The sequence below is a fragment of the Ruditapes philippinarum genome, unplaced genomic scaffold (assembly GCF_026571515.1).
Source record: "Ruditapes philippinarum isolate M1 unplaced genomic scaffold, ASM2657151v2 ctg119_1_1_1_1, whole genome shotgun sequence".
In the NCBI taxonomy this organism is placed as follows: Eukaryota; Metazoa; Mollusca; class Bivalvia; order Venerida; family Veneridae; genus Ruditapes; species Ruditapes philippinarum.
Window position 1 is genome coordinate 32,779 of NW_026858388.1, and position 25,944 is coordinate 58,722.

The following is a 25,944-nucleotide window of genomic DNA, read 5'->3' on the forward strand; positions in this document are numbered from 1 at the left end:
AGTGAGTCCGGAATGTGCTTTTATCTTAATGTATTTATAAAAATCAAGAGGACGACAAACAACCAAACACACTCGGTCCTTAACTGAATCCACGCTTCGTGGGAAAACCCATAAATAGGCACACTGAATAGAGGACGATGCAGTCCACTTTATGAGTACTTAAGACTCGAGGACAAATGTTGAAATTTAATGTAGAATTTATCATGAATAAACGGTTAATTGTCCTTGATTGCAGTGTCTTAAATGTATAAATTATATTTTCTTATTTTAAGTGTTCCAAGTATTTATTTAGTAATTTCATAAAAGGCGAGTTTTTGTGTATTGGTCACCGGCGCCAAAAGAGAAAGGCGGAGGCATTATATGTCAATAGACAACTAGCCACAATATGTTTACGACATATTGTTATGTGTCACAATCAAAATTTTACATAAATCTTAAAATTACGGCCATTTTTAATGTCACTTTTAACCCAAACAATGTAAGATAAAGTTTTGAAATCAGTTACGTGGTTTATGATACATGGCGACTTTGTTACTTTGCCGGAAGCACCAAGCCAGTCAATTTGTCTCGATTTCTTAAGCAGACGACAAATTTCGAACATATAAAAACACACGCAAGTGGGAAGTCGTCTGATGCGCTTAAAAACGCCCTTCCTTCTTTGTGGCATACACTGGATAAATGAGCCGCGTCACGACAAAACCAACATAATTGGATTGCGACCAGCATGAATCCAGACCAGCCTGCGCATCCGCGCAGTCTGATCAGGATCCATGCTGTTCGCTATCAGTTTCTCTACTTAATATAGGGTTTGTAAGCGAACAGCATGGATCCTGATCAGACTGCGCGGATGCGAAGGCTGGTCTGGATCCATGCTGGTCGCAAACCCATTATGTTTGTCTTGTCATGACACGGCTCAAATATTTCTGCCAAAGGGAGGTAATTTCACGTCACTGTTTTCATCACAATTCCAGCGTTTATTGGTAGTTGAACAAGCAAAATGTTACATGGGTGGAATTATGATGCTAATTTGTCATTTCGAATGATAATAAAACTGTCATTTATCATATAGATTTTTTTCTGACAATTACGTTTGACAGCCGGTAAATAAAAACTTGACGGTTCGCAGGTAAGCGCGATTACTCCGCGTTGTACACGCATTACTGTGGTTGTTTTAGTGTTAAAATGGCGACACGTTTCCTAATTTCCATGAAATAAGAAGATAGAAGTTCGTATGAATTAAGTTACAATTTCTTATTAATGATGAACCATTTATTTATACAATCATTCCGAGCTTTATTCGTTTGTGACATTACATTAGAGAGTAAAATAAAACCCGAGAAATAGTCAAAGCTCACAACGCATGCGCAAGACGTACATACATGTAGATCAACTCATATAGGCTAAAAGCTTACATTTCGTGCGCTGATTAAACGTGAAAATGAAAACATAATCTGTTAAGGCACAGTTCGACTCTTTGGGTGGTTTCTTGTGAAAACATTTTTGCATTGTACAAACTGATAATTTTAGTTATATCCGAGAAGCGTTATATGTGTTATTATATTTTAGTTTTCATATATAATATGTAATATATTTTACACATGCACATGTTTCCTAAATTTAAATCAGCACGTTTTGTTTCTAATATGTAACAGGCATGCATGCATGTCCAATATGTAAAAGGCATTTACATGTATTTCCAATATTCTTATGCACACATATTTCCAATATTATAATGCGCACATATTCCCAATATAATAATTGACATGTTTTTTCCAATGTCTTAACGGACTCGTATTTCCAATAAAATATAGTGCATGTAGATCTTTTTCCAATATCATTACGGGCATATATTTCTAATATTTTTATGCGCAAATATTTCAAGTATTAGAATGGGCACATATTTCCAATTTTTTACCCAATATCTTAACGGACTTGTATTTCCATGTACTTCCAATATCATTACGGTCATATATTTCTAATATTTTTATTGCGCATATATTCCCAGTATTATAATGGGCACACACTTCCAATGTATTTCTAATATTTTAAGGGACATCTGTAGCCAATATTTAACGGGTATGCATTTCCAATATTTTAACATGCATTAAGGGATAGCCTTTTCGAATATCTTAACAAGTATTTATTTCAAAAATGTTCATCAGTATGCGCTTACAATAATTTAACTGGCATGTATTTCCAATATCTTAACGCTTATGCAGGCATGCATTTTTCCAATATTTTAGAAGGCATACATGTCCAATCTTTCAAAAGGCACGTGCAATATATATAGTATTTCCAATATTTTTAAGTGCACGCATTACATTAAACGTTAAAGAAATCTGACAAATAGTCAAAGCTCATGACGAATGCGCATATAACGTACATAAACATGTAGATCAACTCATTTCGGCTAAAACTTGAGTCCATATTCATTAAACAAAACATACTTTCTGATTTCATGCTACGTAACAAAATGGGATATCATTAGACGTAATTGATATCTGAAATATATCCCACTGTAATTTATTTCACTGAAAAGCAAATAATTTACTTGGACAAATTCTTTAGGACATTAATCATATCATTATTAAGTAATAATTATAATAAAAACACAAAACACTGTTTTTTCTTCAGTAACATTTTTTTTCATCATTTTATTTTTCATAGAAATAAATATTTAAAATATATATTATAAAACACACATTTTACCACAGACATTTTTTGAAAACATTCTTTTGATTTTGAAAACCTCTTATAATCATTTCATTTATAATGAAAACATGTACAATAGTTATGCCACTGTCACGAAAATATACCATGGAATGCATAAATCTTCAAAGGAAAAAAATATTTTGATTTTTCTCCCCCTTTTAATATTATTTTCAGTCAGATTGGCATGCACTATGTATACATGTATATAGATATATAAAACCAATATTGCATTCCACATAATTATCCCATGGCTGTTAACAATTCCCTTCATCTTTTGCCTTCAAAGCACACTGTACAAAAGGTCCTATACCATGTACACTAATAACAGTTATAATAAATAATGTATTGCCACAGAATTTAAAGGCACTTTGAACAATAAAAATTGCATGCGGAACTGACATTTGAATTCAGGACATTTCCAGGAAACAAAAGGAAATAGAAATATATCATTGGATATTGTAATACCAATTTTTGACATTTTAGCATTTCACCCAACATCTAAAATTATTCGATAGATAAAACCACAAAAGTATGCATTTCCTCAAATTGGCATTCTATAAATAAAACTTGATTTTATTTTACATTTATTATAACATAATTATGCTAATTAAATGATCTTCGACGAATAAGTCACGCATGAATCATTTTCGAAATTCTTTCAGAACAATAAAGGAAAATTTAGCATCTTTCATTCAGAAAACATACATTTTTGTGGCAATTAAAAATAGCTCACGCATGCGCAGTATCACGTTCTCACGTATGCGCCGTATCACGTTTACAGGGATGAACTAGGAGAAATGGGGATGATAGTGATATATACATTTAGAGTGGACCTAAATTCTAATATCCACTTTTTATAATGATGAATAATAATGAGCAAACTTTTCAAATTGACAAGATTCACATAATTTACATTAACTGTGTCCGCACAGCCGACAACTGCTAAAAATAATCACAAATGTTTTGACGATTTCTGTCCTCCTCTTAGATTAACGTTAAACACAGAAGCAATCCGGCTCAACGGTTATTCGTAATCACAATATTAATAATAGTCATTTTTTTACCCTATAATGTCATTTAAGTCTTCTGAAAATGCTATACAACATCCGCAGTATCCGCTTGGTTTGTTTTGCCCCATATAATCACAGACGGTAACGGTGATGTCCGAGTACTACCACACTTATGATCACATCCGGTAGAATTTGTGTCACTGTTTTGTGAAATAATTTGTTCATACGTATGACCTTCACGGTCTGTTGTCACTTTCGGATGACACTGTTTCGGATGACTCTGTTTATGATGATGGTGATGGCAATTAGAATGTCTATGAGAATGACTATGGTCTCGTTTTAAATTATTTTGACTATTACACTGTACATGACTATGACTTTTAGTATAAATTTGATTGTCATTTGTGACTAAACCTTTCTCTTTATCAATGAAATGGTCTGTGACGTATAACTGAGCTTTTGTTAAGCTCCTTTCCCGCCGAATTTGAATGAGTCTTTTATGCTGCCGTGAATCCGTTCTGAGCATGCGCACTGCAAGTAGAACTAATAGGATGAGAATAAAACCACCGGCGATTGGAACAGCTATCACGGCCGCCTTGAACCAAAGGTCTTTCTGTGGTTTTGGTGTTTCGTGAGTTCTTTTTGATGAGATTCCATCTGTGCTGCCTGAAAGGAGAATAAAGTATAATATATTGAAACTGTTAAGTTCGTTTTCATTGACACGTAAGTGCCCAAAATGGCGAATGCCTACTGCAAAAAAACTAAAATAAAAAGCATACTTTGATAAAAGTAAACCCCGTGTTTTAAACGTGCTGCTTTCTACAAAGAATTGCGGCGAATGTGGCCCATTCTTAACAGACCTTGAGTTGTAGAAAACTTGGTATAAGATAACACGGTGTACCTTTAACCCATTAGTTTAGTTTTTGCCAATAACTTGAGATGCAGAAATAATACCACGAAGAATCATGAGTATTATGGAATATAGTTTCGGAATTTTCCTGCGGAGCAAGTGCGTAAGTTCCAAAATGATAATGTTGCTTTATATAATAACCGCATTAACGGTCTTACTTCAAAGTTAATCAATAAATCATACTTAATTTCCAAACTTAGGGGGGTGTTCTTATTTTCTCTACTGAGCGAATTAATCTATACCGAAAATATAAATTCTAGCATCTTCGCAACAGCATAAAGAAAACTAATTAAGAGTTCATTTAATTTCCATTACGTTAGCGATATCCACAAAGACTTCTTAATAATTTACAGATCATTAATTCCCACTAATGTATTCTTAAGTATTTCATAGCAAAATTTCACACATCGACTAATGATAAATGGGCGAAAGGCATGCATAATTTATACAGTGAGGCAAGTAAATACGTATGCGGGCCCGACAGCTACATGTTTTATGCAGTACGACATATGAAAATATATGCGGACCCGACAAGTACATGTTTTATGCAGTGCGACATATGAAAATATATGCGGACCCGACAGGTATATGCCAATACAGTACGGCAAGGGAATATGAATGCGGGCCCGATACAGTACGACAAGTCAATGCGTACCGTATGCGGACCCAACAGCACTCAAATCCGGCTAAGAATCACCATAAAAATCGATTTTCAATATAATTCTGGGAATAGTTCATATATATTACTTTACAAAGTTTCCCGTTGTAAGTGCTTCACTTGATATTTGTAAGATTTTTAAATTCTATATTTTAGGCTTGTGGACTTCGGTCGAGTCCCTTTAATAAAATATACATTGTATGTTCGTACAAATTGTGAAACCTTTATCACGGAAGTACATTTCATAATATTATTACATAATAACTAACTAGCACTTATATTCAATCATAAACATTCTGCACTCGAATAGGACATCCAGCTCTCGAAATTAAGTAAAATATCATATATTATTACGCTCCAGATATACGATATAAACCAAATAAACATGTTAGAAAAAAAGAAGGCGAAACTAGTTAATTTTATTTCTATCCGCCTTTTCAACCACTCGCTTCAGGTTAACGTTGTTAAAAGTACGTGATAACAAAATGGTTCCCGTCATATCGGGCCGATCTAAAAAGCATTTTATCTCAACAAGTCGTTTAAATCTCATTTATGTTAAAAAATTCATTTAATGAAAGATCACCATAGACAGTGATAAACGAGGACATTATTCAAATAAAATATGAAAATAATGCGATACGGTGCTGGCCGGTATTAATATAAATATTAAATGATTTTGCCATGTGATATGAGATAGCTGTTCTCGTATTTGTCTCGAACGATTGAGCCTCAAGGCCTAGAAGCGTTTTTTTAAAAAAACAAAATAAATTTAAGATATCAAGCTTTCAAATTAGGATCAATCAACGGACGTCGTACAAACTAAAACACACCACTATAGTCAATGAGTTTCACCTAAATTACCCCCCACCCCCACCCCTCATTTTTCTTTGCTATTTGTCTCCGAAAAAAAAACACGCTAAAACATTTGTATGCGAAAAATGGGCATTGAAAGAAAATAACTCGATACTAAAAAATTAACATAAATATATATAATATATTATAATTTCTCAATGTCGGCATATTTTAACAGTAATGATCTTCAATTATCTTTTTTTAACAAAACTGTATACATGTACTTAAGGACGGTTTAAATTTCGTATCCCATGCTCAGTGTTTAGACCCTCCGATCATGCATAGTTATAAACATAATACTTTTGTCTCGAGTTTCGAAACCCACGCGAAGCCTTTTGAAAAGTTGTCAGCCTTAAAGTTGCTAATTTGAAAATCGTAGGTTATAGAAATTTAATACTTCGGTCTCGGTTTCGAAATAGACCTCTATGCGAACGGAAAACAATAGAAGTTCCCTGCATGGGATACTGAAACTCTAGTCATCGAGATCATGTCTGGTATGCTTGAAACCTGCACACATTGTCACGTCCATTGATTGTAATGGCTTAATAGGTAAAAGGGGTTTTCGTTGCAACTGTTTAAGAAAGAGATTCATGATAACTTGGAAACAGAAATTTAGCAACATATTCAAAACAAAATTCAAGTGATTATCAATTTGTAAATGAAAATGCAAAACAAGGTCAAAAGAGAATTTATTAGTCGTAATGTTTTATCATGTTTGTAAAGAATGAACGAATTTAATACGAAGCAGTAACATTTCCACGGTTAAACAACATTTCCTGACCTAATCTAAGCAAAGTGTATCTCAAAATCACGATCGTGAAAATGAGTCAATTATAATTTATATGAGAACGAATGTTTAAATCGAATTTAATGCTAGAGAATTGATAATGCGAATTATTCACGGCGAAGGTTTTAAGATAGACTTGAGTCTTTAATGGAGTTTTATTCAAGGTTTGGTCTGCAGACATAAGACCATTAATATCTCACGCAGTATATCAATCGTGTTTACGTTTGGAGACTTGAATCTGCACACTGTATTGCAAACACTACCATTAGCAGAGAATGAGGAGGCACTGAAATTAACAACAGAGACAAACAAATCTCGTTTGAAGTACATGGCAAATGGGCTTAAACTCTCTCATTTATTTACAAAATCTTTTTCTCTATTTTTTTCTTCTTTTTTTCCCCTCCGTAAGATCCTTATCGTTACGAAATATTAGCGATATATTGGGACGGAGATGTAATCATAGTACGTTTTTCGTTCGTCGGATATTAAGGTATTAAAGGTTATAGTTTAGATTCTGATCAAGATTTCCATTAGCGAGAATACATGTATGTCTGACAATGATCTTCGGCGGTTTAAAGTCAATGTGCTAACAGTCCTTTTTGAAGTAATTTTCATTGAAATTATTACGCCAGTAAAAATGATATTTCTTCTCAGAAAAAGTGTACCTCAAGAAATTAACTGGTTTATTTAATTTTGCTCTCATTAATTTTATGTTTGATTTTGTTATAAAAACAGCATCCGTGCTCGAAATGTGTGTACATTCTATACGCTAGGGACTCGTAAATAAACTACTTTATTAGTTGTCAACAAGTGTTTTAAAATCTAACGTTTTATTTAGACAGATTGTTTAGAATGACTACAGATTGTTTAGAATAACTATCAAAATCAGTGGACTGTGAGGAAAAATGACCTAATTGCGCAACCTTTAGGTTATGTAAAGTTTAAAATTGAAGAATAATATGATTTAGCAATGCCACGAGTACTTGGGAATATATATAATAATAATAATAATAATAATAATAATAATAATAATAATAATAATAATAATAATAATAATAATAATTATGATGATGCTAAATATCATTATGTTGTTGTTGTTGTTGATGATGATGATGATGATGGCGATGATGATGATGATGACGATGACGAAGACGATGATGATGATAACAACAAAATAAATAAAAAAAATAGATAAATAAATAAATAAATGAGTAAATAAATAAATAAATAAATAAATAAATAAATAAATAAATAAATAAATAAATAAATAAATAAATAAATAAACCCTATAATGACTTTCCCTGTACTGGAATAACCGCTGAAGAACAAAGAACCTAACGATGGCAATGCGTGCGGCCTAACAGAACTACATGATTTGTTGCAATCTTAAGTTGCTTGCATATCGCTTTTGCAATAGACAGACCTCATCTTGAGACGGTAGACGTTCTAGCAAACATAAGCCCTCATTCAAGACAAATTGCCCAGACCATAAATCTATCTTTAGTGGGATATATTTCGGTAAGTATCAAGCTCTTGAACGCTTGCAATTTTCTACTTTACGCACTGTACAAAACACTCATTCCTGAAGACGAGGGTTTGATTTTTTTCCTTTGCGCAGAATCTTAAAATCTTATACATATAATTTTTTGTCAGTGCGCGAAATTCTTTTCTCCCTGATTACATTTATAAAAGAATTCCTCAGATAATATCGGCAATTAAAGGGGTTAGTGTTATATATATTGTATATGCGTAGAAATGTTTGTTTTGTTGACTGATTTAAAAGAAATAGTTGTAAATGGCAGGAATTACAAGTTGAAAGGAATTTTATATAGATTAAAAAAAGCGACCCCTACCTCTGCGATCTGGAGCTTGTTCAATAATGACACTGAGTTCATAACTGTCCCTGTAGTTACACATATCTAATGTACAACATATTAATTCTTGTTTTGTAGGATCAACATTGTTGTTTATTTCACTAATATCCGCTTTTACTGGTTCAACCACTACAGTTTCCTTAATTTCAACGTCGTTGGATTCCTTTACGACCGTTGTGGCATTTACGCTCGTTTGGGTCATTTTGTTACCAACACCGTTTACTGCGCATGTCCTTATTCTTGGTTCCTCTTGCAACGTGTCTGCGCATCCTGATACTATAGTGGAAGTGCTGGGGTCCATGTTGGCATCTAGGTATTTTACGTGCGAATAACACATGCCGAGCTGAGATTTACACATGTAACCCGTAGTAACACACCCAGATTCATTGCAATAGCATCTTATTTCACCTGAAAATATAAGTATATAACTAATATTACAATATATCAAGCTATTGTATGCAGCTAAAAAGAAAAATTTAAAACATACGAATATCTACATCTGCGGCAGTTACTAAGCTATTTCACGTTGTTTAATTTTCTAAAGGAAGAGAATCAATCTGGTGGCAAAATAAGGGGCAATTTCTTTCAAACAGACTCAATATTACGATATTCAACTTATTGTAAATGAGATAAAAGAAGATTTCTCAATTTCAATCAAGGATAAAAACGCGCGTGCTATCAAGTGAATATCTCTTTAAGCGCACTTGAATCCATGAGTGCATATTAATTTCATATGCTTCAAACTGACTTTACAACGATAATTTCTTGTTTTCTTTTCTAATTACAAATAAGTCGGACTGGCGCGGGTACTTTGATTGCAGACAATCGGATTCATTCGTATCTTGCGGAAATATCAACAGTAACTGATCAATCATTCTAGGCAATCTCCTTATTGTATTAGATCAAAGCTACAATCTCTCTCGATGGCTCCATAGTCCCAGAAATAAATTTACTTCTCTCTCTCTTTAGCCTTCCCCCGGGAGACAGAGCTGCGAGACACTAAAAACAGACTGGCGACTTTGCTTTTAGGCGTACTTATCTACTTTATGTATCGCTAGTATCCGTTGTATAATATTTGATCGGCTACTGTTTATAAATCAAAGGAAAAGGACGCTAATTACAGGGACGTGTCTATAGCAAGTGGTAATTGAATATTAAATGCTGCCGAGATAACGGCAGATCCAAGCAACATTTTCCATATTAAATACTTTGCTTTGACGCTTCTGGAAAATTAAGTGGAAACGCGGTCTGCAATCACAGGGAAATTTCCATATTCCTCCGCTCCTGAGATACAAAAAGGATTAAATAGAAATCGCGGGTTTTCTATCGTCTGTTTGGCGATTCTCTGATCAAGCATTCTAATGGGAATCAAAATTACATAATCTTACTGTCTATTTTAGACACGTTGCCTCACTCGCCGAGCCAAATATCCTAGAAATTGATAAATAAAACATTAAAAAAGTCCCTTATTGGTGCAGAATGGTGAAATATGCAAAAGTTCGGAAGCAATAGACGCGGTTAATTCGACCATTACGATGTTCAAAGCAGTCCCCGAGGAAACAGGAATATCATTTCTTTTACATGCGAAGTATTTAAGTAAAAAATAATTCTCATTTTCTCGGACAGCCATGCATTACGGTAAACGCCGAGCTAATACAAAATGACGTGTGCAATTACAGGCAGAATGAGTTTATGTTGTTACTAATGAACACCATTAGTTAATAAAGGAAAAAATAAACAAATGAAGGGATAGCATACTGTTGACTTTTCTTAAAGCGTTTCTGTGTTGTCAAAATTTATTGCGACAAAAACAACAACCCAAAACCTATTTAATGTATGTTTTACAAAAAAAACAAACACTTTTTGAAACTTGAAACAATATTTTCGGCAATGTCGATTATTTTTTTTTATTTTTTTCGTTTTGTATTAAAAAATAAATAGTTTCGTGTCTTGTAGGAACGATCCATTAAATTTCATTACTGACATCAGAGTCGGAAAAAATTTTTCCCTTTTTAAGGGATATTAAACAGCCCAAACCCTTTTTTAAAATTGCTGTTTCTGCTCGATTGCCCAAGACTAAAAATTTTTTGAGGCGCCACCACAAAACCACACCCCCCCAAAATTTTTACCAAAATTTAAAGGGAAAAGATTCCCCAAAAAGACAATAAATAAGACAGAAAAATTGACGCCCCGTGCCCTTAGAAGCAAAACAAAAAAAGAATTGCGGTCTGAGTTTTTGGGTTTTTAAGAAAAGAATTTGCTTACAATTTATGCAATGACAATTTTAAGAAAAAAAGGGGAAAGGCCAAATGGTAACATTTCCCCGGACGTGTTTAATAAATTTTTTCAGAAAAACTAACTTACCTCAAAAAACAAAAATATTTAAACAAAAATTTTTCACAAACGCAGGGGTTTTTTGTAAATCATTTGTCGGTGGAAAACCTTTCTGAACAGTTTTGGATGTATTGTATCGGCGGCAAGGGAAACTTAAATTATCCAAAACCATGTTTTATTGTATTAGCTAAAGGAAAAAAGTGATCGTCGAAAGAGGGCGCTAATTTATTCTTCTTAGAATTTTTGCCCCTTGTCTGTTTATCCGTGAAACACCACTATTTTTGTTGTTGGATTTTTTTTTGTTCAATAAAGACATCTTAAGAAGTGATATTATATTTATAAAGTGCACGCGCTGGCGCATCTGGCGACAGTAGATTATACAACGTTAAGTTCTCATGCACACCGTGTTTTTGTGCAATACGGTAGCACTCGCCAAGCACAATAATTGCATTGGTTTATCTGATCGTGTACACAGTATTTTACGTCGTTTCAATCACAATTTATGGCTCTTAATTATGTAATGTGGTGCAATTTAAATTCTCCGTCTGTTTTCTTTTTATCTCGATGATTTACAAGGCAAGCTTTCAAAACTTAAAGTCGCCACCATATTTATCTTCAGCTTTTCCTATTTCAAACAAAATTGTTAAACGTCCGCGAAGCGTAAAATTTCTTTAATGATTAATATACTACAGCGAGGGAAATTTTAATATTTACATCAAAATTCGCCATTTATTGTTTATTTATGAGCGATTTAATGCCAGACAGCCAGTTATATGGTCTACCATCACAATAGAATATGACAAAATTTTGTGTCGTGTTTTATGGCCGAGCCATAGGGGTACAACCATTTATAAAGATTAAGTGTCTTAAGGCGCTTTATCAATGAAACCTGAATTGGTTTAAGAAGCTATGTGTTAATGAAAAACGATATGGTTAAATAGGAGACAGACATAATCATATATTTAGCGATGTCAAAATAAAAATAAAAAAAATATTCATAGCGAAAGGAAGAAAAAAAACCCAGTAGATTCTACGATGAATCAGCATTTTACAGAGCACCATATTAAATGTGAAAAAATACGAGAACTTTAAACCTTTTTCAGTTTAAATATAGCTCAAGAGACGATAGAAATAGCCACAAACATACATTCGAAGAAATAAGTACAATGCTACTCGATTAAAAAAAAAGGAGTTGTGACTAATTTTTGACTTGTACAACAATCAAGCATATCCTGACAGGACAATAAGCGGCCATGTTTTTATGACATCGTGACATGAAGAACTTGTTTAGAGTGTGCAAAACTGTCGTTTATTTGTATGTTTTTTCCTCATGAAATCCATGTTTACCGCTAAAACATTGCCAAAACCAAAATAGTGTAATTTGTGTCCGGTGTCAACAAAGAAATAAAAGTTAGCCTATTTTGTTTACCAATTCTAAAATCATGATATATTTTATTAGTCAAAAGCTCTGGAAACCTATTTAGCAAAGTACCAAGGGTGTTTTGCGTTACGTAAAGTTATCTATAAAATTTCAAAGTGTTTTTCTTAGATATGACAAAACTTGTTTCTTAGATATGACAAAACAAGTTTATTCGAATCCACCAAATCGTGCCAAAATTAATATGTGACTTGTTTACTAAAACAGTACTATCATTGTATTACAAAGTAGTCATAATAGCATTTTACAAAACATAATATGAACCGGCACTTGATTTTTTTTTGGTCGAAAAATGCAACATATAATCAAGTTTTTTTTTGCGCAAGACAAATGGGTTCGGTTTATACTTTCAACAGAATCTCTTTAAGTAAATTCTTTGATAAATCTTTCAGACTCTTACGAAAATCATTCATTACATAGAGAAAAAACTCATGAGTGAAGTTGGCAGCATTTCCCGTTTCTATTCCCATGATACATATTAAAACGCCGAATTATTGCTGTTATGCAATTAACTTGCGTTGAGGCATGAGCCGGCGTCATCCGAGAACTATCTTCTTACAATCTTGGAGACTCCGATGCAGTTTATTTCCAATCAAGCGCTCTTCTGAAAACATAGGGCGCACTTGTTTTCCGTTAGCAACAAATTACCGTCAAATTAGTTGAGAATTAAAGTCAAGTTCTTGTTTAAGAAAAATGTTGTTCTTTTTATAATATTTCTCCTGTGTATACAGAATTCTGTTATGTTTCGTAGACAAAATGCGCCTTGCATCTGAGTATCTGAGCTTGTTTGTACCTAGACAGAATGCCGGGGATACTTCAGGGGCTTGTACAGTAGTTTGTAAGATACAAATGAGAGTAATTAAGTTTGTTTGTTAAAGGCCCAATCATCCCTTTTTTAAAGGGCCCCCGAGTAGGGCGGGCTTTCCCATCTCATAAAATAGACACTATCCAAAATTTCCGAACAAAAAGCAAACGGTTTTGGGGACGAATGTCCCAAATCCCCCTAGATTAAACGGATAACGGGGGGAAAAAAAGTCCCCTTTCGTAAATTTTGTAAAATAGGAATTTGGGAAACAAAAAAAAAAACCCCCTCGACCCTGGGTTAAAAATCTTAACCGAAAGGGAAAAATGCAAATTTTATTGTTTAACTTTAGAATTTCATTGAAGCAGTTTTAAGCAAATTTTGTTCGCCCCCCGGTTGGATTAAACCCTTTTCATTCATTTTCTTTTCCCGTCCAAACCGCAGATTTGCCTGGCGGGAAAAATGTAACCCCCAAAACCCCTAATTTCCCCCTCTTTAAGGATTTCTTTTTTAATCCCCTTTGAATTTGTTATCTAAATTTTTTACAAACCCGGTTTACTCCCAAAAAAATATTTATTGAAAAGGGGGCGAAAATAAAGGCGAACCTTTTGGGGGTCGAGTTTAAAAAAAAACCGTTTAAAATTTTCCAAAAACCCGGGAACCCAATTAAAATTTCCCTTTTATGTTTAGTTTAACCGGGCCCCAAAATGATTGGCTAATAAAAAAGAATCAAAAGGCTACTGTTTTTAAAAAAAATAAAATCTAAGGGTGTAGACAATCCCTTTTAAAAGTAAAAAAACGCTAATCCCCCCTTGTCAATATTTTTTAATTTCAAAAGGGAAATTAAAAACAAAATTTGGGGTTTTTTTTAAAAAAATTTCTTAATGGGCCCAAATTTTTCTCTTTGACACTGCCAAGGTCATTTTGCGACTAAAGAATTTAAGACTTTAAACGAGATACGAAAAATTTTGAAAAAAAACTCTAGAGGGTGCTTTAGTGAACTTAATATGCCTAAACAATTTGCTTAGTTTAATCTTATGAACACGACAGTCATCATTATATCGTGACACATAATCATTACCAAGACGATGATGACGGTGTTGTTGTTGATGATGACGATGATTATGACGATGATGATGATGGAAATAATATTAAAGACACTGATAACGACGACGACGATAATCTCGATGATGATAATGCTGATAACATTAAAAATGATGATGATAACGACTACGATGTTTCTGACAATGACAATGATAATGACAACTGATAACAATAACAATGATGACGATAACGACGTCCATGAAAATTAGAATAATGATAATAAAATCTCTTTAATACCAAATGAATTCAGCTTTGATCTGAATCCACGAGAATCTCGCGCATTCTCGCGTTAGATATGGGATTCCGAACAGATCATATAATCTTGTTGGTAAGAGGTGATGGTAGATATCAACAGATTACGCTATTTCACACACAAGAGGCCACTCCGTTGATTGATTTTAAAACGATTCAAGAAACTATAGAATCTATAGTGCGTTTGCAGATGGTTCTAGATTAATGCGCTTTCGATCATTTCAGAGGGAAAACACAGGTTTGTTGAAACGAAAATGCAAATCACAGAAAGGTTAAACTGTTGTCGTTGTTGTTTTTGTTAAGTTTTTAATTGGGGGGAGGGGGAGAAGGAATTGGATTTAACAAACTCAAAACAGTCCTTATAACAAAAAAAAAAGACAAAAAGTTGCTTTAAATTAAAGAAAGTGCTTATTTATAACAGAAAATAGTTGAATCGCCGATAATTATACATGTAATAATTTAATGATGTACATTGTAGATATAATTTACCATGCTTTCGTCATATATTATTAAGATCAAATATAATGTTTTTTTTTAAATATCAAAATTCTATGTTTTTTTTAAAACACCTCCCCCTATTCGGTTTAAGAGACACCGAACAGCACTAATTGTTACCTTAAAGATATTCTATACAGTCGCTAAATAGCACAAATGACATTCCCGAACCGTTGCTCTTTTTTATGATGCGACCCTTATGAAAATGTCGGCTGTTGACAAAAAGACGTTTATTTAATTTTAAAATACTGTTGAAATATCTTGAAGAGGGTTTCGTTTGTTAAACACACAACCTCAGGCTTAAAGCTTTTCAAATCGAGTGTTTAATAAGGCGTATGAATATATAAAGAAATGTGGAAAATGGACTCAATGCTGTCTGTGTAAACATCCGCGACAATTGGGGTGAAAATAGATCCTTAATAAACTATATGGTTTCTGCATAAAAATGTGAATTAAATAATTTGTAAACTAAATCAACAGAAAAACATTTATTTAGTATTCGTGTTCATTGGTGATTTAGTGTGAGCAGATAAATGAGCCGCGTCACGACAAAACCAACATAATGGGTTTGCTGGATCCAGACCAACCTGCGCATCCGCGTAGTCTGAACAGGATCCATGCTGTTCGCTTACAAAGTCTATAACAAGTAGAGAAACTGATAGCGAACAGCATGGATTTTGATCAGACTGCGCGAATGCGCAGGCTGGTCTGGATCCATGCTGATCGCAAACCCATGATGTTGGTTTTGTCGTGACGCGGCTCATATTATTTTCCTTCTATTGTTGCTGGTTAAATGTAAATAAATGAAGATGACTAAATGTCAATTACAAACGTGGCGGTATATCATTACAAAGCATTACAAGAAAATTCCCTGCAAAAATATAATTTAGGAGACATGTAGAACAGTAGAACAAACTATTTTAATTCTATTTAAGACTAACTGTCATACACACCTACACTGTAAATACTATAGAATATTTAGTTATATCTTTCTGACTTAACGTATGCTTGTTTAATGAATCATACCCTATTTCACAATAATCACAGAGTTTTTTGTTAAGATTAACATTTTGCTACATTTCTGTCAAACTCATTAACTTAATTTACCATACTACCACATGTGATGCTTAAAGTATTTAAGTGACCAACACGACGAAATATTGCATCAACCGTGACTACACAGAACAATGGCCGTGACAACACAGAACAATGACCATGACAACACAGGACAATGCTCGTGACAACACAGACAACACAGAGCAATGCCCGTGACAACACTTAATAATGCCCGCAACAACACAGAACAATTACCGCGACAACACAGAAACAATCACCGTGACTACACAACACAATCACCGCCATAACACAACGTTTACAAGCGTAAAAAAACGTCGAAAACGGGACAGTAATTCATTCTTATCAGTAAGTAGTTAGAAAGTTTATGGCAAACGAAATATTTTTGTTCTGTCTACATTTATCCCGAGGCTAAATATCTTGTCATGATACGACTGGTTGAGGTCGTCACAAGAGAAGACAAATTATAAACTTGAAAAACTTAATGGATTTTGGTTGTTTTACTTGAACGTTTAACCGAATTTCTTTCCACTCATTAAATACTGACTCAAATGATTATTTTGTTCTTATTCCACTCTAACAATTATAACGGCATTTGCAATGTAGGTGAGGACACAACCCCTCTGAATATGAAACTGAAAACACACATTAACTAGAAATTATATACAAATTTCATTAATGAATATAATCATACAGGCCTATGTATATACATGTATAATGTTTTCCCTTAAATATTCTCCCAGGATTTTAGAAGTCTACAAAAAATATAGTTTTTCGTAACCGCCTAGCCTAAATAGTACAAACTCGAATCATTCATGTATTTCGATTTAAATGAAGGGAAATTTCAAATATCAAGATCGGAAGAAAAACAAAGTGATGCCCTGTGAAAGCCAGGTTTATGTATAAACTGGGATTTATTTCGCAATGAATACGGGCTTTGATTTGGAAATCATAGAGACTAGAATCCCACCAGTTGATTCCGTAGATTTCGTTAGAGATTATGTTAGCTTTTCTTTTGCATTGTAGAGTACAAACGCGCGGAGAGATAGGGGGGAAGAAATAGTTTTAAATTATCGTTCAATGAGATATATCTTCAACGGAGATAAAAACAACAAAAAATGCATCAATAATCTGCGACTGCAATGCGATTTTGAGTGTTTTCCTACGTGCTGTATTTTAAACAGACAGAAAGAGAGAGAGAGAGAGAGAGAGAGCTTCCAACAAGTTTCGTCTGTACAATAATTTATCTGGAATACCATCTTCAGGTTGTATTCATCATCATCATCATCATCGTCATCATTATCATCATCATCATAGTCATTATCATAATCATGGTCATTATCATCATCAAAATAATCATCACCATCATTATCATCGTACAAATCATCGTCGCTATCATCGCCATTATCTAACAATATTGATATCATTAGAATAGAAAACACTAGTTTGTGTTGTTTAATGATGACAACGACGACGACGACGATGATGACGATAATGATCGCGATGATGATTATTTATCATCTTCATGTATCTACTAAATTATTATAATTAAAGCTATTGCAGACGACAAAATAATCTAATATTCAAATCCTCATTGTAATGCAATATTTCATTTCATACACGGAATAGTTAACAGCGATTTTTAGGGCATATATATTTGTAATGCATTCGATGAACTATCATACATCAAAAACCGTATATGTACATTTTAGCATGTGTAAAAATAAAAAAATCGCGTTACCATTATAAATCATGCGCTGTCAGAAAACAGTTTTATTTAGCCTCGAGATATGTGTTATGTCTACATTAACATATCCCAGTTGAAACTTTCAACATTTTGCTAATGGTCCACCATGCTTTCGTACATAATTTTGTGCAGCATAAAACCTGGTATTAAAACGTAATAAAACAGAAACAGAACAAATTTTCAACCTTGTATTTCGTATTTTATGGAGTTGAACTCTCGCGTAGTTAAGAAAAAACATGTTTTGATCCCGTATAAATCCCCGTTATTAACATATAAATTCAAGTAATCAGGGTTTTTTTTTTAAATAGTTTATTAACTGACAGTCCCGTTCTATTCTTGGAGATACCGGGCTAAATACGTGCCAATAAATTATCCGTTTGTTTTATTTGAATATTTTGATTTTAATAGTTAAATATTATGCCTACATTGTTTTCTACTTAACACATAAAGCATTGCACAAATAAAACATTCTCTCTTGAAGCGAATTCACAGAGAAGGTAAGGTTAAAGTCTGTTTTGTTTGTTGTTTTCTAGAAAAAGAACGTATGAGGAAACGGACTTTAGCTAACCTATAAGACATCAACGGAACCGTAGGTATAAAATTCTGGAAATGCCAGGAACATTACTGGCTATTATTTAGATAATCAACGTAAATGAACAATAAATAGAAGCATGTGGAGGTGGGCCGACAGACCGTGAAAGTTTCTGTCAAGAAAATGCCTTCATCGTCTTTTATATACTAGGAGCAAGTTCACCGTTATTTATCAGCATCGTTTTAATTTGTGAATATATTCAATGTTAACTTCTCTTAAACACGACATTGAACCAACAACACCCCCGTCACCCCCCCCCCCCCCCAAAAAAAAAATAATCACATCGTTAAAGTATCTGAAATTATTTCCATAATTGAAACCCCCAACCCCCTACGCCCTTATCCCCCCAACAAAAATCCCATCGTTACAGTATCTAAAATATAAAATTATTTCAATTATACAAGAATTTCGCCAGTTAATATAAAATCAGCTTATTTAGATAATAATCAACCTCCGTTCTTTCCCTCCAAAAGAAAAAAAATCTTTAATAATACTTTCGAACCATATCTATCAAGTAACCTTCAAAAGATAATACTGAATAACTTAAACTGTTTGAAATATGTACATATCCTATTTCTTCCAAATATTTTCATTGAAAAGAGTCTTTGTGGTACCGAACAATCATATGAGTTTGTTTTTCAAAGCAGGTTTTTTTTCCTTTCAAAAACGCAACGAGATCGCAATGATAATGGCTAACAATTACCTTTAAAAAAACACGAAGCAAAGTATAAAGAAAATACATTAATGTGTATATGTTTTAAGTGCTCGGGGCCAAGGTTAAGACAAAGGCAAGTGACAATTAATGACAGACGATGTCTTTTTTTTCAACACAAAACATACGGACACACGTCTATTTCAGGGCATAGATCCTAGCTAGGGGCAAAGCATTCTTTCACTCCCTTTTCATCAAACGAAAAGTTATAGATATTGAATTTCGGTAATTACTGGTTACCATTTTACGAGTCAAATTTTACTCTTCTTCGGTGTTCGGTTTCTGTAGAAAGGGGAAGAAATAATACCATCGTTCATTTAAGAACTGTCAGGTTAATGCAATTATGTTATTTCCCTCTGATGAGATTTTTAAGTGATGATACACCAAGAAAATTGCCCTAACGAAGAAATGCAAGGATTTCTGTTGCCTTGCACGCAACTGCAGAAATCGCATGCCACGAGCAATTAATTACATGGTTGTACTTTGTGCAAGATCGATATATTTGCTTTTATATTCCATATCTTAAATATGCCAGATATTTTCGTCTATAATAGACTTTTTCCAATTTTGTAAAATAAACAACAACGCTGCGTGTGAGTGAATTTTGATCAGATGCAAACTATTGTTTGTGATATAGTAAATACCGAATGGCACCAAAATGCTGATATTATACGTCGGCCATTGGCTCTTAAGAGATATGTAATTTCGAATGGTTGTCTGTTCTTGTTTACAGAGTGGGATTATCTGGGCAAACTTTGGGCACACAGTCTATCTTTTTGTTTGTACGATTTCACTTTGAATAGATAAGATATTCTGTCGACAAGATATCTAATATTTGGAAAGGATTATAACATCAAAGAAAGGATTGCAAATAGTTCAGTTCGGACAGCCGATATATACTCAATAAATACACATGCACTCATAATTTTCAATATTCGAAAAGTTTACTAAATTTTATGCATTATATTTAACATGTAATTAGTCATCTAATTTCGCGATCGTAATTGAAACAAATATATTATCTAGTCTCTGTTCTTAGAAATGCACGCAAGTTAAGCTAGTGGGATTAATATATTTCGGAGATATGGAAGAAGACAGGAATACATTGTTTTATTAAATTTAGAAATAGACAGTGAAGATTGAAATCTGAAGATAATTGATCGTGATTAGCACGCGCAGGAAAACTCTCGTCTGCTGTTCCTCACAATAAACACAGACTCCGCGGGAAAACTCTTCATCAAGTGAAAATGCACTGCGGTGAAGTGTGCTCAGTCTATTACGTTAAAAACCAGAAGCCCTTTTAGTAAATAAGTTCCCATTCGATGTAAACATTTTACAAGAGCAATATTGAAATACTCAGCGTCTGCTTTAGGAGATTTCTGCTTCTCGAGCAGACGAATTTCCCGATGTTGTTTCCCCGAATCAAAATAACCAGGATGAAATTGATCATTTATTATAAAGTCAAATACAAGTTGACATTCCGCTTTTTCCATTGCTAAAATCATATATCGGTGCCGCTTATGCCATTCACAAAAACATATTTCGGTGCCGCTTATGCCATTCATAAAACATAATTATCTCTGTCTATAATCGTTTCTAGTTTTATACCTTATTCGTAAACTATTAAGTATACGGCTCTGACTGTGATAAAATTCAAACCAGGAGAAAAATTATTGACTTCTGTCCATTAGTATGTTTACGACATATCAACGTAACCGCTTACGTTATCACACTTTCCTACGGTGACGTGCTGTCAAAAGGCGATAACATCATCCGACTGCACATTTCTGATCAAAATGTCATGCACCACTTTACAGTTTTGACCCAAACGAAACGCAATCCCGCTGTTCCTTTTATGAAGCAATATTATCCGGTGACCTGTTACTACATTATACTCTTCAAATATCATCATATTTAATTCTAAACGTTATTTAATGCATGTGGCGTGCTTTTATCGCCAGAATAAACAAGTCTTCACCATAGTCTTCGCCATTTCACGACATCCCATTGAGCAAAACACATAACTTTGTAGTTGCGCATTTCTCGACTTAGCATGCTGTGATATGCATCTAACTTAAATAGTTTTTAACGACATTTCGCTGTATGGGGTTTAATAATGCGATTTTATTTTCGTTACACTGTATTAAGGGGAACAAATTCGGAATTTTGAATGGAAAATCCTTTCGTACAGCAAATGATAAGGAACATAAAACAAACTTAAGATTTTCGTTTGCAGTCTGGTTTCTAAATCATAAGACAAAAAATGTCCCCCTTTGGAACAAGTTCTATTAAACGATAAAAGGGATACGTATTGAAATATGGCAGAGCGGGAGGTTATGTTCCAAGCATTTGATGTATACAATTCTAACAAATTGGTGTACAAAAAAAAATAAAAAATTACAAAAAATACGACACACTGTTTTGTGAAGCTCGTTTTCGCTGAAGGAGAATCAAATAAACCCATCGTTTTCGCTTCAGTTCGAACGGCTGCACATTATATGAACGTTCATTGAGACATCGTAATCATATCAAATGCTGACTAAAAGCTGTTTAAAATTTACGGCAAAATAATTATGCTTAAACCTAATAAAATGTTCAATGTCGACAAGTAGTCTTTCCATACAAATTTCACTAAATTGAAATAATATAGCAAAGAAGCGAGCAGAAGTAAACCGAAGGTCGGTTTGATGTTCATAAAATCACAATAGATTTTCAAGTCGCACAGAACTACTGGGAAATCAGTTAAAACTGAAATTTATGTGCTTTTAATTTATTGATGATACAAACTACAAAGGGGAATGGGAGAAAAAAAACGTGTCGCAATTATTTTTCTCCTTTCCTTTTTATGTCCTTTGTCATTGTTTGTTGTTTGTTTTATTATATTCCAATAGCAAGTCAAAGCGCTTAACTGAAACTGACTCAAACAAAAAAAAAAGAAAAATAAATCTTGTTTGATTTTGTATTGTAAATCTAATTCAACTCATATACATTGAATACAGAAAATATTAAAATAGAAAAAATTAACTCAATCAATTTAGTAAGGCGGACATATGCTGTAAATGACTGTATGGCACTTCCGTGTCTGTGTTGAAAATGATCACAGAAATTCCTTTAACAATTTCCGCATGTTTTTTAAACTTGCCTTTGTAAGGGCAATCCGCGGATCCGGATTTGTTCCGGATTTGTTTTCATTAACCCTCTTGAGCGGATATCTCCCTTGTTTTCAAAGCAATCAAATCTTGTGATTAATCAGTGAATGGACCGAAAGTAAACGAAACGTCACAAAGGAACCCAAAGTGCAATTAAGTTTGTTTAAAGTTCCAAAAAAATCAAAACAAACTGCGAACAGATTTTTCACACATTTTTAAAAATGATAATACAGATGTTTTGCACAAGGTTTTGATAAGATATTTGACGTGTTAGAAATATTTAGGTCAATATCATTGTTTATTAAAGTTTTTTCTTTTTCTTTTCCAATTCTTTAGAAGTAAATTCGATATTCGGAATATATTGGCGTTGTTCGGTGCACAGGAACAAAAAAGGAAAATGTCAATTAATTTCTGAAATTCTTAACCTTTGTTCAGATAAACTCATTATGCAAACATAAGATAACTTTGCCGACCTTAAATCAAAGACCTGTCATTTTGAAGATGATTTTTTCCCACTTTATATTAAAATAAGTAGACCAAAATTGCAATTTGAGGTATTCAAAAGTGAAATTCGTTAACATCTTTTTTATTTAATATGAGCAGCGAAGTTAGGTGATGTAAAATAGTAAAAGGTACTGTAATTATTTATGTCTTCCAACAGAAAAAAGTAGCACTAATTGGTGGTAACAATTGGTAAGAATGATCTAGAAACATTACGAGATACTCGAATCAGAAAATTGTATTAAACCTGAGAATATGACGATCGTAGATTATACGGTTCTCAAATAGAATCAATATTAGAATGACCTACCGCATATATGGCGAGTAATTAGCACTTTTGAATTATTAAACGTACGTTAATCAAAGCGTTCCCATAGCAACGCAGCCAGAATGTCACTGCACGTGACATTGCCTCTATTAAGAATCATTTACACAGAAATCTAAACTTGTAATAAAATAAATAATGCGGGCAAAATAAAATATACATGTATATATTGCCATTTAGATAATTATCAATAAATATCTATACATTGATTTGGTCCGCGTATCTGGGATTAAACTGTTAATTGTTGATATATTTTTATATTAGAAACTTTAAAACAGTAATTTTTATGTAGAAGCTATTTTTTCATGATTTTATTTGGCTGTTTGTTAACCAGTAAAGTCCTAATACAGAAACTCTTTCATTTGTACAGCAGAAATATTTGACTGCTTTTAAAATAAATTTTGCAGTCCTTAAAGCTGCATGCCTCTAGATGAGCCAAAATATTTCTAGAAAATCAACATGAGAAAAATGTACTAAGATTTTAAGAAAGAAAAAAGATTCAAGTAATAATCTGCATGTTATGTGCGATTAAAGACTGATTTGTGAAGTATTTACAACTATATATCTACTGCGTGACGAAAGCAGTACTGAAGGGTTGTTTTTGCATATTTTGATCTCTTTTTTGGTAATTTACGTAGACTGTAAATGCATTTTGCATTGAGTAATTTCTTTTTTTGGTCACTTATCAATGTTTTACTTTTCAAAATGATCATGAATCTGGAGGCGTGCTGTTTTAATTCGTCATTAAAAATAAGGAATAAAGTATATATGTTCTGCTCTCTATATCTCACAATGCTAATTACGTCACGTCTTATGATTGATATAAATTTTCTAATTACGCAGACGAAATCTTTTCTAGTAATTACCATCCGTAGGGTTTGACAAAGGGGGATTAATAATTCATAAATATAACGCGTGCTTATCTATAGCTGTAATAAACTATAAGAAATCCCAATCGTCGCCACCGACGTGTCAACCCAGACGTATAAATTGCATTTTGCCGACCAATTCGCCGCCGGTAAGACGGATGGTTCAGATAAAAACGAATTGACAATAAAATCTGACATGTTTTTAAAACAAATTAAATCCTGGAGGCTTAATTACACTTGGTTAATGTTTTGCAGCGAGATTTAAATGAATTATTTAGTCTGGCTTCGTATAGGATTTCTCTGTTTCATGCCATGAAAAAAAAAAACAACTGCGTTCGTTATTGAATTAATATCGGTTCTTCTCGATCTTTAAAGAAATATTTCTCTATTTTCATTTTGTTTTTAACTGATACTAGTAAGCCCCTAGTTCTTTAAAATTTGATTAAGAAAATCTATAAGATTGCACACACAAGCGTATTGATCCTGATAAGCCAATAAATAAATAAAATATTAGAATCTTCTGCAAAAGATGAGAAAGTCACGTGCTCCAGTGCAGTTAATAATGATTTATGGACAACAGAATTCTGGAAGTGTGCCCTGCCATGGTGACGTCTTGATTGATCGGAAGTGTCCTTTTGGATTCTGCCCGTCTCTTTTCCGTGTCAATACATTGTCCGGTATCGATTTTTTTTACGCGTGTCATCGATTTTTGGTGACATTTGGAGGAGTTTTGTGGCACATTTATTGCCTAAGCATCAGAAATGTTCTTGACTGAACTTAATAAATAAACAAACAATTCCCTGAACGAGATAAGAAGCTTGTTGGATGATGAAAAGTTACATAAAACCATAAATAAACATTCTAATGATTTTATAGACCCTAATATCTTGAGTGCGCAATCATTTAAGTACATTATGTGAAATTTGTCCCAGTTATGATTTTTCTTAAAACCGGTTTATTTTATGAAATAACATGAACTCTTCTTAAGTTAATTATATATGATTTAAAGTGAACATATAGCAAATATATAGCTAAATACTTTATCTGTCTATATTTGTTCTTGTGAGTTAAGTATTGATTAACAATAAATCATGGAAAATTGGAAATGTCGGGCATTAATGTCACGTGCATTGATTTATCCATTAAACAATACTGAATACAACAAATATCTTCTCTTCTCTCCCTGTGCTTAATATCACGATCTTAAGGAAGAAAATAGCATGTACGTAACAGGCTTAAATATGAACAAGCAAAAAATAAATAAATAAAATAATAAAAATACATACCATCAACTGACGTCAGGCTGTACAATATGATAAATATTAGCCCTTTGAACGGCCCCTGATGAAAGGGAACTCCCATGCTGATGGAGTCAATAAGCCGAGTCCAGTAATATTCTCAGTACATGTTATTCATCCGAAGTAAAATCCCAAGATATATCAATAACACTTTTTCTCTCAATCGCGAAAACGACTGTTATCACTATATAAACGATGAAACACTAATGGTTTCGACTAGAGTATAAACAAAGTGGTTTCAACGCGTAATCCTCAGCGCATCACACCTGATTTACTTAAACTCTCAACTTCTCCGTTTATACGAACTGACCGTTACATAGAAAACAACATACACTGCACGATCAACTATTATCTATGTTTATAAATGCAAATTGAGGGAGCATAAAACGTTTATACTTAATAAAAACCCTTAAACGTACTCCACTATTGACATGAATTCTCAAAGTACT

General features: G+C 33.3%; 1 protein-coding gene across 1 annotated transcript; it reads right to left on the minus strand.

Annotated features, from left to right (window-relative positions):
• Positions 1–2,622: 2,622 nt before the first annotated feature.
• Positions 2,623–25,944, minus strand: LOC132753048 (BMP and activin membrane-bound inhibitor homolog). Its single transcript, XM_060743459.1, has 3 exons — positions 25,484–25,944; positions 8,783–9,211; positions 2,623–4,388 (listed from the first exon to the last, which is right to left on the minus strand). The coding sequence occupies exons 1-3, from the start codon at positions 25,557–25,559 to the stop codon at positions 3,808–3,810; spliced, it is 1,086 nt and encodes a 361-aa protein (XP_060599442.1). The 5' UTR covers positions 25,560–25,944; the 3' UTR covers positions 2,623–3,807.